The sequence below is a fragment of the Drosophila ananassae genome, chromosome 3L (genome assembly GCF_017639315.1).
Source record: "Drosophila ananassae strain 14024-0371.13 chromosome 3L, ASM1763931v2, whole genome shotgun sequence".
In the NCBI taxonomy this organism is placed as follows: Eukaryota; Metazoa; Arthropoda; class Insecta; order Diptera; family Drosophilidae; genus Drosophila; species Drosophila ananassae.
In genome coordinates, this window is record NC_057929.1 from 5,558,285 (window position 1) to 5,573,148 (window position 14,864).

Consider the following 14,864-nt stretch of genomic DNA (forward strand, 5'->3'; position numbering starts at 1 on the left):
CTCTAAGGCAGTTTTCAATTGAAAGTCACGTAAATAAAAGTCCAGCTTACACAGGACCTGCATAAAATGTAGGACTCGTAATTCTGTATACGCCTGGAAATGTATGAATAAGAAAATATGCAAAGTTTATTGAAAAGGCTGGAGGACAAAATTGCATTAAATATTTCTCTACTAATCTTACAGACTGTTTTTAAACGATCTTGAAGTTTAAAATATATGGTTTTAGACTTACTCACTATAGTTTCTTATAACAAAATGCTCTTTAAAGTTTATTTTTATAATAGCTATAAATAAAATAAACTTGTCATTATTTTATTTAAATAATTGTAAGAAATTCAGATAGAAATTAAGGAAATATCTCTGCCTCGAAGCTTCCACTCCCTCAAGATGAAGCCAAAAAACCCAAAAGACTTAAAACTGGTTTAGGCCATGCCGGAAAATGTCTTGAAATTGACCCCGAAATTGCGTCATGGAAAGTAAGCAGAAAAGTTCTTAGTTCGTGGGAGATGTTCGTAAGCCAAGAAAGCCTCTTTCGCCACCGATGCTTCTAATTTATTTAATTATTTATGCTTTCGCTTTTTCGGGTAAGACTCTCTGTGTGGCATGCAAATGCAATAAGGAGAACACTGCAGGAAAAGCCAAACTGAAATTGAGTTTTCATGTTGCAGGCAGGCATCCGCCCCCTCCTTCCAAACACTCCAAAGGATATACACTCCATGCCGCATTTTGGAGATGAATGCAAAGCTGTGTAGCACTTGCCATGACGGGGAGCGACACCTATGAGCCGCAGTTGGCGGAGGGTGGCGACATCTATGAGAAAAGGTTTAGCGTAGGTATTGGGGGGAGCGCCTGGAACAAAACGAATTCCGGTAGTTCGCCATTTGTGGACCCCAGGAGCCAGCCCGCCGAAAATCCGGCGTCGGTCCGCTTATGGGTATGGGTGGGATCATTCCCAAGCAAGATCTGCAACAAGCCAGACGTGTCAGCAAGGCGCTAAGCAGCAAAACCACGGGAGAAAAACCAACAATATTCGAAGATCCCGCCGGCAGTTGTGACAATTAATTTTGGGGACGCTCAAAGGCTCCCAATTGTCCACCGGCGTCAGTAAACCGAGTGTAGAGGTGGAAGTGGTGGCTCGAGGAAAACCCAGGGGTGAGTGTTTGAAGGGTCAGGGAAGAGCACTGAATCACGAATCCCAGTTTTAGCAGGCCGAGCAAAAGTCCGAGTGGACTATTCCGTGTCCACTATTAAAGAACTCCAGGTGGCTCAACTAAGGAAGTCCAACCAAAGGCGGACGGAGGAGCACCGAGGAAGGAGAAGAAATCCCGGCCTAAAATAGGCTAACCGCAGCAAGTTCGCTTCGAACCGAAGCTAGGTTCGAGCGAACGGAGGAGCGCAGAGGAGGCGCTAACCGCAGTGTAGCGCGATCTTCAAGAACGGGAGGGAGGAAAACATCGGAGGTGTCCCAGTAAAAGGTCCAGGCTGAATGGATATTCCAGCTTTGGATCCGGTCCGTAGTGTCCCTGGCCAGTGATTGCAAGGAGCCATATTAGAGAAGCAGTGTAAACCCAAAGTGAAATGGATAAGATTTAAGCAAGGAAAAAAAAAAAACAAGAAAAAATCGGAAGAAACCCGGGAAAAAAAAAAAAGGGTTTAAGGAAGCAAAGAAAAGTTTTAACGTAACGTTCCTAATGGCTTGATCGGGAAACAAGGCTAGTCAGAGGAAATTCAATGTCGCTTCAAATTGTGTTATTGTTTTCGTGGTTTTATTTAATTGTGCCGCCCCAGTGGGGAATAATTTGTAAGGCATAAAAACTTTGTTTCAGCGACCCCCCCGAAAGCGCTTTCGTCGTGGGATGCAGCAAGGAGTTCTCAGTGAGTAAAACCGGCCAATTTGTTTTATGTGACAATTTTGTTTTGATTTTTAATCCTTGGTGTCCCGACCAATGCGGACTCTAAGAGTCACAAGTTTTCCTATGTGTTTTTGGTTCCTTTAATTTTTTTTTGTTTGGTTTTTAAAAGAAAAAAAAATAATTATTAATACCCAGTCTTTCACTTTGATTTACGTTGTTGATTCATAATTTTATTTAATTCTATCAATTTTAACTTGTGCTATTTGCTAAGCCAATTCTAAGCTGATATGTACGCCTTGATGTTTATTTATATTTATTTATTGAAATTTTATTAGCTTTAGTTCTTTTTATACGCATTTGCCATGATCCAATTTTATATGTATGTTCTATCGTAGGAATAAATATTTTATAATGTTTTAAACCATCAGTTTTATGCCGCAGCTAGCAGAGAGTAGGTAGTAGGAGTACCCATGGAAAGGGGTCGCTCGCAGGATGTGGGAAGCGAGCGATCATTGGTAGGGTGGGCACGCGAGAGTCGCCCCATGACACCTGGGTGACTCGTAAGTAAGGCGCAGGAAGGGAACCCCCCCCATCTCTCACCATCCTAGGATATCGGGACTCTTTCCGGAGAGTAGATATTTCGTCGCGAGCACGCATTTGAAGTTAGATCCCTACCTGGAGAGGCACCCTTGGGAACCGGCAAATAACACCCCCCTTGCCGACGAGCCGAAGCCGGATATTCCAGCGTGCGCTGGTTCCCAGGTTTTACCACCCGCCTCCGCCCATAGATGATTGTAGGAGTTCGTTACAATTATAATCATTTATAGTTATTAGGAATCCTAATTTTTGGCGCCCAACTTTAAGGCCACATTTTTGTTGTGACCCAAGCTCCCGAAATCCTCAAACAATAGTAAGGATCAGGAACCAGGTGGTGGGCTATACAACCAAACATAGCCACGGTTGCCACCGGTTGCTATCAAACATGAGTATCTTGCCTACAGTAATGGTAAAACGCATAGGAACACAGAGTATGGAAATATTCTGTTCTCTGTCCACGTTAGACCTTACTAAAGGCAGAGAAAATAATCTTAATCCTAATTTAAAAAATTCCATATAAATATCCGCACCTGCTTAATCAAACGCTTAGGAAATGCAAGCGTATTTTGTCCTTGGACGAAGCGCTTGACCACGGGTGATTAGGTCAGATGTGGGTATTTTTGTCATCAAAAGAAAAAAATATATATAAATGAAATATATTTAAAAGCAGGTTCGCGACATTCGAAGGGTATGCAGCGTTGGTCATCTTTTTATAAAGATTGCTGCAAACCACGATGGTCATCATAGCGAACATGCTTAGCTGCAAACGTAGAGAGGTGTTAAACGCAGGAATACAGGAAGAGGGGGATTATGCTAATGAGGCAATTAGTGCAATTCCTTTATTTCGTCTGTCCGCGGTTTGCACTAACTGTCTTATTGTCGCAGACTTGCGATAAGCAGCCTTGCACAAAATTTTTTTTCGTTTTTTTCATATTCCCTATTCCTCAAGCCTAATCGCGCAAATTTGGGTTCTTATTGCTATAATCGAGCTATGCTTGCTGGCATTATTTTTATGATATTGTGAAATTTTATATCGGTAAATTTTATTTGTTTGTTTTTTTGTTTTTTAATGAATGTTTGATGTTATCTAAAATTATATAAATTTTGTTTTACATTTTGTATGAGACTTATAATCTGCATTTATTTAATACTTTTACTTTAATTATATTTTAATATTTTAATTATTTAAAATCTGCTATTCATTGCTCTGTACAAGTAAAAGAGTTGTAGCCAGACAAGGGGAGCGCAACAGCAAGTGCAGGGTAGGAGAAAAAGGGTTCATTGACCCCAAATAGATAAGAATTGCAGGCAAGGTACAATTCTAGGTGTGAAAGAGAGAAACAAGAATTACATAATTTGGAGGTCGTTGACTTCTGGGATGTGATAATCATTCACAGCTGTTTTATTTACTGAGCCAATTCATTTTAATATTTATATTTATTAGTTTAGGAAATTAATTATTATTATTTATTTATTTATTTATATATTTATTTATTTATTTGATTGTTTATTTGTCGATTCATCTAATGTGGTTTATGGAGTGGTTAGAATTATATGGTGGTTCGTTTAATTAGGTTTTTTTGGTGAAAGTAGTCAGAAATTAAATTCAACAAGTTAGTGGGTTAACATGGACTCGTCAATTTTGGAAGCCGAGGGGCCTAATTCCTCCAAATGTGTGCTATGTGACAGGACATTGTCAAGCGCGCCGTTAGCCAAGGCTAGTTGTGGACATGAGTTTCATAAGACTTGTCTCCAGGCTCATGCTAAATCCAAGGGTTCGTGTCCAAAGTGCAAGACCGCCAAAGTTCCTATGTCATCGCAACCCCAAGCCACCCAACCGATAGCTCCTGAGCCTGCAGTTAATATGGCTCAAACCATAGAGGCGGTTGTCTCCCAGCAGTTGCGAGGGTTGCAAAATGAGTTGCTAACACAGTTAGCCGACCAAATGCGGCAACTGATTGAGGTCAATGTAGCAGCGCACCTTCAGCCAAACCGAAACAGCGAGTTTGCCCAAAACCCAGACCCCCGATCCGTGTCCTTCCGCCAACCAGATGAAGGGCCATCAATGTCGCGACCAATGTCAGCGTTCTCGAACTCAGATCTAGCGAACCGTCCGGATAAGGTGGGACATATTATAACCAGTTGGAAGCTGCGATTCAATGGATGCCCAGAAGGGTTATCTATTGATAACTTTCTATATCGCGTAGAAGCCTTAACCCACCAAACTTTGGAGGGAAATTTTTCGGTGCTCTGCAGCAACGCGAGCTTATTGTTCGATGGGAAAGCTCGAGAGTTCTACTGGAGATTCCACAGAACGGCAGACCATCTGAGATGGGATGAACTGACAAAAGCTCTACGAAAACAATTTCGAGATACCCGGACAGATGTAGATCTGCGAGAAGCAATCCGGGATCGAAAACAAAAGGAAAGGGAGAATTTTGATTCCTTCTACGACGGGGTAGTCCAGCTGACGGATTGTTTAGAGACCCCTATGACTGAAAAGGAGCTCATAGAAATCCTCAGAAGGAATTTGCGTCCCGAAATAAGACACGAACTTCTCAATTTAAGCATCGACTCCGTACAGCGTCTTAGGGATGTGTGTAGGCGCAGGGAAAGCTTCTTAGAAGACGTTAAGCGGAGTTATGGATACCAGAGACCAGCTCCGTTTCGCAAGCAAGTAGCAGAATTAGTCGAGGATATGGAACCCGATGATGCTACTGAGTTTTCGGCTGCAGAAATAATTGATGAGATAGATGCACTAGCATTAGTTTGTTGGAACTGCAGGAAGGAAGGGCACCGCTACCATGACTGCGAGTCAAAGAGAAAGATTTTCTGTTATGGGTGTGGCACCCCAAATACATATAAACCATCATGCAGTAAATGTCAAAAAAACGGGAAGGTGAACACACGGCAAAACCAGCAGTCGTGTGTTCCACGTCGAAATTTCGAAAATCAGGAGAAGCATTAAATTGTTTGGCCAATTTGTCCGAGTCCGTGATGTCACCAATGGCCAAACTGGCCCAGTCCGATGCCTCCATTGTGTCCGATCCGGTCGAATCAAATTCCCAAAGTACTATTTTCTGGCCGCAGCGGGTCAGGAACAGGGGCGCACGCAGGGGGGGGTTTTGAGGGGTTCGAACCCCCCCCGAAATTTTGAAAAAATTGCAAAATTAACGGGAAAATAAAAATATAAATTTCATATTCATTCAAAAATAGTTCTGGCAGATACCACGAGAGCGCCACTTACAAAATGAGTAACTATATTGACATATTGATAACCTATAAAATAATGTGACGTTTATTTAAGACCTGCCCAACAAAAATGTCTAATGCAAAGATAACATCATTTTTCAAACCAAAAATGCGCCAATTTTGGACCCTAATATTCCAAATACTCCATTTCCCGAACAAGTTCAAAATGAAAGTGAAAAGAAAAAATCTTTCCAAAGAGAATCCCATAAAAACTTTCATCGAAGCTTTGGACGTTTGCGATAAAACATTCTATCCAACGGTATACCGATTTCTTCAGATCGGTGCAACACTGCCAGTAACAGTGGCTTCGAGCGAACGGTCGTTCTCTACACTACGAAGATTGAAGACATATTTACGCAATAAGACTGGAGAGCAAAGATTGAATGGATTGGCGCTTCTGAACATTCACCGGGATCTGGAAGTAACCTTTGACGCAATATTGAGTATAACGGCCCAAAAACCAAGAAAGATCGATATTACATTGTGAATTATTTATGAATAAATTATAAATATTCACATTCAAACTTAACTTACCTAACCCCCCCCAAAAATATTTCCTGCGTGCGCCCCTGGTCAGGAATAATACCCTTCCGGAAATTTCACCCCCTAGAGTGGTTAAAAAGACCCCATCCCGAAGTGCCAAGCGTTTAAAAGATTTCTGGAAGACAGTCAAAACCATAAATGCCATTAGGCACAAATGTTCGGATAGACGGCCGTATGCAGAGGTTCGCGTGTTAGACCAAACGGTTTTAGGACTACTGGACACAGGAGCGTCAGTCAGTGTCTTAGGTGGGAAGTTGGCTGAGCACGTTATAAGAAAACGTATACCCTTTAAGCGTAGTTTCGGGCCGATCACTACAGCAGATGGTCACAAGCAGGATGTTATAGGGCGGATACGCAGTCCAGTAATGTACGAAAACAAAACAAAAGAAATAGAGTTCTTTATAATTCCTGCGCTTAGCCAAGACCTGTACCTGGGCATAGATTTCTGGTCCGCATTTGACCTTCTGCCACCAAGTATGGAAATAGCAGAATTAGAATCAGATTCGCATATCCTAGACGAGACTCAGAAGTTGGCCCTAGGAAAAGTAGTAAGAGAATTTCCCTCGTTTGCCATTTCTGGATTGGGGAAGACGAGCCTAATAGCGCATAGTATCGACGTAGGAGACGCAAAACCAATAAAGCAGAGGCATTTCCCAGTCTCTCCAGCTGTGGAAAAGCTTTTGTATGCAGAGGTCGAGCGTATGCTCAAACTAGGAGTAATAGAGGAGTCAGACAGTGCTTGGTCATCTCCAGTGGTCTTAGTGCAAAAACCCGGCAAGGTTAGGTTGTGCCTAGACAGTAGAAAAGTCAACGAAGTAACGAAAAATGATGCTTATCCATTGCCGCAAATTGACGGTATCTTAAGCAGACTTCCGAAGGCGAATTTTATAACCAGCTTAGACCTAAAAGATGCCTATTGGCAAATACCCCTAGATCCAGCATCGCGGGATAAAACCGCATTTACTATCCCTGGCAAGCCACTTTACCAGTATAAAGTGATGCCATTTGGACTGTCAAACGCACCGCAAACCATGACCAGGCTCATGGACAAAGTAGTGCCTCCAGAACTAAGGAACGAGGTGTTCGTCTATCTGGATGATTTACTGATTGTCTCCGGCTCTTTTGATAGTCATTTGAAGGTCCTGAGTGCGATAGCAGGTCGGATGAAAATGGCGGGATTAACTCTAAACGTGGAGAAAAGTAGGTTTTGCATGCGCAGTGTGAAGTATTTGGGGCACATTATAGGTGAAGGGGTGGTGCGAACCGATCCGGAAAAGGTGTCGGCAATGGTGGATTTTCCCTTGCCGAAGACGTTAAAGGCTTTACGACGATTCTTAGGGATGGCTAATTGGTATCGGAAATTTATTAGTAATTTCGCTTCAGTAGCCGCGCCCTTGACAGATCTGTTGAAACCAAAGCAAAGGTTCGCGATGACCCCAGACGGACAGCTAGCGTTTGAGAAACTAAAAAAATTGTTAAGCTCGGCTCCGGTTTTGTGTAGCCCCGATTTCAACAAGGCTTTCTCAATCCACTGCGATGCCAGTAGTACTGGCGTGGGAGGAGTTTTAGTTCAGAAGTCGGATGAAGGGGATGAATGTCCGATAGCCTTCGTTTCGAAGAAACTTAACAAAGCGCAGAGAAATTATACGGTAACTGAGCAGGAGTGTTTGGCGGCTATTATTTGTATAAACCGATTCCGCCCGTATATTGAAGGTCATCAATTCCAGGTGATCACCGATCATGCCTCGCTGAAATGGCTAATGGGTCAAAAGGATTTACACTCCCGATTAGGACGATGGGCCATTTCACTGCAGCGTTTTAAATTTCATTTCGACCACCGTAAGGGCAACCTTAATGTCGTTCCGGATGCGTTGTCACGAGTGCATGAAGAAGAAGTTGCTGCTTTAGATGCAAAACAGGGTCTTCTGATAGATGTAGAGTCACCGCATTTTCGAGATCCTGAGTATTTAAAATTGATGGAGGGCATCGCAGCTAATGCAGAGAATTTGCCAGACCTAAAAATTTCGGATGGGGTGCTCTTTAAAAGAACCGAGCATATAACAGGCGAGCCAATTCATGACAGTTTCTGTTGGAAGCTTTGGGTGCCTTCACAACTTGTACCGGAGATTTTGAAAAAGGCCCATGATGACCCGTTGGCGTCGCATGGAGGTATCCATAAAACTCTGGAGCGGGTTCGGCGCTATTACTTTTGGCCGGGGCTGGTAAAAGATATCAAGGAATACGTGCAGGCCTGTGAGCTGTGCAAAACGACCAAAGCACCAAACCATACCTTGCGACCCCCAATGGGAGTTGCGCCCGAATCACAACGAGCATTCCAAAAGCTTTATATGGACTTCTTAGGGCCCTATCCTCGATCCCGAAGCGGTAACGTAGGGATCTTCATTGTTCTCGACCATTATAGCAAGTTCGTCTTTCTAAAAGCGGTAAAGAAGCTAACGGCTGACACCGTCGTTAAGTACCTACAGCAGGAATTATTCCATACCTTTGGAGTTCCTGAAAATGTAATATCGGATAACGGTTCACAATTTCGAGCAGAGCTGTTCCAGAAATTGTTGCGTGATAACAAAATTTCGCACACCCTCACAGCCGTGCACTCCCCTCAAGCGAACGCTTCAGAACGAGTCAACCGCTCAGTTATTGCCGCTATTAGATCTTACATACGGGAGGATCAGAAGGACTGGGATGAGCATCTCAGTAGCATTTGTTGTGCTCTCAGGTCCGCGGTACACTCAAGTCTAGGTACCACCCCGTATTATATGGTTTTTGGCCAACATTTTATGACCTCGGGGGCGACATACAAATTACTTAGGGCTCTGTCCTTATTGGACGACAAGTCGATAAGCTTTTCGAGGCAGGACTCCTTGGAGATTGTGCGGCAGCAGGCCTTGAAAGTAATGAGGAGACAACAGGAAAAGAATGAGCGAAATTATAATCTTCGCTCGAGATCGGTGGCCTACAGCGAAGGACAAGAAGTGTTCCGAAGAAATTTTAAACAGAGCAATTTCCAAACGGGCTATAATGCTAAGTTGGGACCAGCTTTTGTGAAGGCCCGAGTGAGGAGAAAGATAGGGAATGCCTATTATGAGTTGGAGGATCTACAGGGCCGGCTGATTGGGAAATATCATGCAAAGGACATTCGACAGTAGGATGTGCAAGTGCTGTGGTGATCATCCTTGGGAAATTGAAACCCCAAGTCTGGTCTTGAGGGGGGAATATTTATTGTAGCACTTGCCATGACGGGGAGCGACACCTATGAGCCGCAGTTGGCGGAGGGTGGCGACATCTATGAGAAAAGGTTTAGCGTAGGTATTGGGGGAGCGCCTGGAACAAAACGAATTCCGGTAGTTCGCCATTTGTGGACCCCAGGAGCCAGCCCGCCGAAAATCCGGCGTCGGTCCGCTTATGGGTATGGGTGGGATCATTCCCAAGCAAGATCTGCAACAAGCCAGACGTGTCAGCAAGGCGCTAAGCAGCAAAACCACGGGAGAAAAACCAACAATATTCGAAGATCCCGCCGGCAGTTGTGACAATTAATTTTGGGGACGCTCAAAGGCTCCCAATTGTCCACCGGCGTCAGTAAACCGAGTGTAGAGGTGGAAGTGGTGGCTCGAGGAAAACCCAGGGGTGAGTGTTTGAAGGGTCAGGGAAGAGCACTGAATCACGAATCCCAGTTTTAGCAGGCCGAGCAAAAGTCCGAGTGGACTATTCCGTGTCCACTATTAAAGAACTCCAGGTGGCTCAACTAAGGAAGTCCAACCAAAGGCGGACGGAGGAGCACCGAGGAAGGAGAAGAAATCCCGGCCTAAAATAGGCTAACCGCAGCAAGTTCGCTTCGAACCGAAGCTAGGTTCGAGCGAACGGAGGAGCGCAGAGGAGGCGCTAACCGCAGTGTAGCGCGATCTTCAAGAACGGGAGGGAGGAAAACATCGGAGGTGTCCCAGTAAAAGGTCCAGGCTGAATGGATATTCCAGCTTTGGATCCGGTCCGTAGTGTCCCTGGCCAGTGATTGCAAGGAGCCATATTAGAGAAGCAGTGTAAACCCAAAGTGAAATGGATAAGATTTAAGCAAGGAAAAAAAAAAAACAAGAAAAAATCGGAAGAAACCCGGGAAAAAAAAAAAAGGGTTTAAGGAAGCAAAGAAAAGTTTTAACGTAACGTTCCTAATGGCTTGATCGGGAAACAAGGCTAGTCAGAGGAAATTCAATGTCGCTTCAAATTGTGTTATTGTTTTCGTGGTTTTATTTAATTGTGCCGCCCCAGTGGGGAATAATTTGTAAGGCATAAAAACTTTGTTTCAGCGACCCCCCCGAAAGCGCTTTCGTCGTGGGATGCAGCAAGGAGTTCTCAGTGAGTAAAACCGGCCAATTTGTTTTATGTGACAATTTTGTTTTGATTTTTAATCCTTGGTGTCCCGACCAATGCGGACTCTAAGAGTCACAAGTTTTCCTATGTGTTTTTGGTTCCTTTAATTTTTTTTTGTTTGGTTTTTAAAAGAAAAAAAAATAATTATTAATACCCAGTCTTTCACTTTGATTTACGTTGTTGATTCATAATTTTATTTAATTCTATCAATTTTAACTTGTGCTATTTGCTAAGCCAATTCTAAGCTGATATGTACGCCTTGATGTTTATTTATATTTATTTATTGAAATTTTATTAGCTTTAGTTCTTTTTATACGCATTTGCCATGATCCAATTTTATATGTATGTTCTATCGTAGGAATAAATATTTTATAATGTTTTAAACCATCAGTTTTATGCCGCAGCTAGCAGAGAGTAGGTAGTAGGAGTACCCATGGAAAGGGGTCGCTCGCAGGATGTGGGAAGCGAGCGATCATTGGTAGGGTGGGCACGCGAGAGTCGCCCCATGACACCTGGGTGACTCGTAAGTAAGGCGCAGGAAGGGAACCCCCCCCATCTCTCACCATCCTAGGATATCGGGACTCTTTCCGGAGAGTAGATATTTCGTCGCGAGCACGCATTTGAAGTTAGATCCCTACCTGGAGAGGCACCCTTGGGAACCGGCAAATAACACCCCCCTTGCCGACGAGCCGAAGCCGGATATTCCAGCGTGCGCTGGTTCCCAGGTTTTACCACCCGCCTCCGCCCATAGATGATTGTAGGAGTTCGTTACAGCTGTTTTGGGTGAAAAATCGCTGACATTAAAGCGGAACGAAGATATCCTCTTAAGAGGGTATTTTTGCAAAAATGTGTGTCACTATTGCTATGCTTTTTAGCGCCAAAAAGTTTCGACATTCATCACTTGGCTTGGTGATAAGCCATTCTAATGAGCCCGGCCCAGAACCAAAGGACATTGAAATAAGTTCCGGACAGGAGACAGGGTTCGAAGACTTGTGGGAATAATTGATTTGTTGTTGCCGTTAAGCAAGATTAATGGTTTTTGGTTTTTTTCAACCAATCTCAAATAAATAAATACTTCAAAAGCCCCCGCAAAACAGATTCATATTTATTTCAATGAAGGACATCCTTCAAGTTTGGTCCGTGACAAAATAATCAGGGTATAGTATCCGGATATTTTTCGTATTATGTCCTAGTTTCTCCACCCTCTCTCCTAATTGCTTTTTGCGGCTATTGTGGGCAGCGGAAAATCGGAAAACTGAGTCGCAAATTATTAGGGAAATTGACAAATTTCAAAAACAAGCGCATAAATAATGGCCATAATTAGCAGCACTTGACCAAACTCGGATGGAGTGGTGCGTTGGGCCAGAGGTGGTGGGGCCAGAGCCTTGTCAAGGCCACAGACCGCACATATTTTTTCATAAAAATTTGCAATTTATGATGCCAGTTTAAACAGCCAACAAAAAAGGAAGCGACTGATAGTGATAAATGGGAGAGAGTGGTGGGGTATTTCCTAAAGTCGAGCATTTTCTGCTTAAAATTGTGTTGTTTATTTTTGGACAAAAATATAATGTTTTGGGGTTTAAAAAAAATATTTAAATAAATGAGCTAAGAAATGTATAGATCTTTAAGTTTTGAAAGTACAATTATGAATTATTATTCAATAGAAAATAAATCCACTACTTCATACCTTGAAATCTTTTATAATTTTTCAAATAAATATAAAAAACATAACCTACTCTTCTAATCATATTTATCATCTCCTAAAAAACCTTCATAAATCAATCGAGTTTATATAAATCTAGTGACTTTTATCCCAGAAAAACTTTTATACTGTCTTGTGTCCTGAGGATGTGTGTTTTTCTTTTTTGTTCAACAATAAATTTCTCAATTTTCGATTTTCATTGTTTGGCTGGCAGTAATTTTTCAGGCCAGAGATATGTGTCAACGGCAGAGCCATAAATATCCAGGCCCTGCCTTTGTCTTGGTCCCGATTTCAACGCCTCGTAGTATGAATAATGACAGTAGAAATTAGTTTTGGATTTTATTTTGTCGCTGAACAATGATCAGCAGATAGGCAGCCGAGAACGCAGTTGATTTTGAGTGACAAGCATATCAGCGATCATAGCCTTTATAAGACGAATTTATGGCCTCGATATTGAACTAAAATGTTATGGTATGGTATGGACACCTTGGAAAGGTGTTCCCAGTACTCAGTTAGCCGGCGATTGTGAAGCGAATCGGTACAAAATGTTTCAGAACGCCATACAGAAGGCCCGGGAAATAGGAAAGCTGGAGATGAACTTTGACTTTGAGCCCACGGTCCTCGATTGCGAACAGGCCAATACGAAACGGACCAAATTATCGGCCTTGATGTACTGGGTTAAGAAACTCCACGAATCTCCTGCCGAGCCACTAAAATGCGACTATATGAGTGAGTGCCAGAAATGTACATTTATTCCGATATATACGAGCTCGACTTATGCTACTGCCTGCCTGCCTGCCTCTAAGTGCAAACCAATTTCGAATAATTTGTGAAAATGTTCTTAGCCACTTGTGCGGGTTCTGGTGCGTGCTCTTGGCCATTTGCCAAGAGGGATGCCGTTGCCGATACCGAGGGGGTGTCGCCTGTTTGTTATGCGGGGTTATGGCCACTTGTGTCAGCATAGCCATAATAGTGGAGAATTATTTATAAATCAGCATTTTGGGCATTCCGCCTCTCTGCCGATGGCCCAACAAGTTTCTGGGCCAAACCAATTCCACTTTCACTTCCACTCCCACTCGGTTTTCATAAATGTTATGTGTCGGTGGTAATTGCACTTTATTGTGGTTAGATCTTATGCAAATATCAGCATGTCCTTTCCCATAAATGTTTGGTTTTTTCGGGGCAATAGAAATTATACAGAAGCGGAATTATTGGTTGGATAAATTGATACGATTTAGTGGGCAATTAGGCTCTAAATTTGGGCAATTGGTAAGCTATTTGGTTAACTTGTTTTGAGATTCTATGTGAGTTCAATAATGGTGTTATGCATTAAATCAGTTTATTGAGTTTTTAATGATTTTTTTTAGTTTATTAGATTAAAAGATTTTGATTTTAATGCTTATTTGTAGTACTATAGTACTATACTATACTGTAGTACTATACTTGTACATTCAATTTGGTTGGGTTCTAAAATCTATTATAATATTTTCTTATGTCTAGAACCTATTATAAGTCTAATTTCTAGACACTTCTTGAGACAAAAAAGTAGCTATTACAGTATAAATAAACTTAAACTTAAACTTCTTTTTTTATATACTCGAAAATAAATAAAAAAGTAAAACTTTCTTCAACATAAAAGTTTGCTGCACGTCCGAATGGGAATATAATCAGCAAACTGTCCCCATAAACCTCAATGCAGTTGCTCCTTCGCCAGCTGTATCATCTTCTTGTTTTCTCTCACCCACACAGACAAACAAACACTCCACAAACACACACATAAACACAAACAAATACAAGCACAAAAACACACATACAGAGCAGAAGCATAAACAGTTTCCGGCCACAACATTTACGCGCATTTTCATTGCGAATTCGCTGCTGATGGTTTTTGGGCTACTGTTTGGTATTTACACGTAATTTGCACAGCATTTTTCAATTTTATGTGCCCGGAAATGGTATGACGTGGTTATTTATGTTCTCCCTTTGTGCTCAACCATACCACCCAGCTACCCCAGACCACTATTCCCGTATCATGTTGGCCATAAAGTGACGAAAACAGCTGCGAAAATTGAAACTGATGCAGGCGAAGCCAAAATGCTGACACAGATTTACTTGCAATTTGCTTTTCTCTCCATATATATACACATTTTTATATTTATTTTTTCATGTTAATGGAATTTAAAATTCCATACTGCCAAATGGGCCAAAATAATCTTTTAGTGGTAATAGAGTGAGCCGGGGAAATACACCCTGGATTTCGTTGGCATTTACTGTCTAATGGATGGCTTTAACCTTCTGTCCAGTTTGGCCCAATAGCCAGTAGTTTTCCCGGCCATCAATCGAGTATCTTGGCCCGGTGGGGACCTTATCAAAATCAAAATAGAAACCAAAGGCTTTGTTTTATCATCTCTTTGGATTGACGGGCTGGACATTTGATGGGTTGGTGGGTCGGTGGTTGGGTGACTTTGTCATGTGAGTGGTTAGTTAGTCATTTATAAAGAATTTGGGGGAGGTGTCGACTTAAGACTTAAGAC

General features: G+C 42.3%; 1 protein-coding gene across 10 annotated transcripts in view; it reads left to right on the forward strand.

The window, feature by feature from the left end:
* The window catches only part of LOC6495684 (probable global transcription activator SNF2L2), a 31,199-nt gene that overhangs the window by 4,133 nt on the left and 12,202 nt on the right, over window positions 1–14,864 (forward strand). The window contains exons 1-3 of one of the 10 annotated variants that reach the window (XR_004309845.2): window positions 1,014–1,152; window positions 1,209–9,890; window positions 9,938–10,585. The exons of 3 other annotated variants lie outside the window; for them this stretch is intronic. Coding sequence is in view for 2 of the 7 variants with exons in the window: in XM_014907967.3 (XP_014763453.2) it covers window positions 12,876–13,059 (184 nt within the window). In the remaining 5 variants the exon portion in view is untranslated. Of the gene's footprint in view, window positions 1–1,013; window positions 1,153–1,199; window positions 9,891–9,937; window positions 10,614–12,860; window positions 13,060–14,864 lie in introns of those variants that run through there. 6 more of the 10 variants (XR_004309844.2, XR_004309843.2, XR_006507175.1 and 3 more) reach the window with 6 other exon arrangements.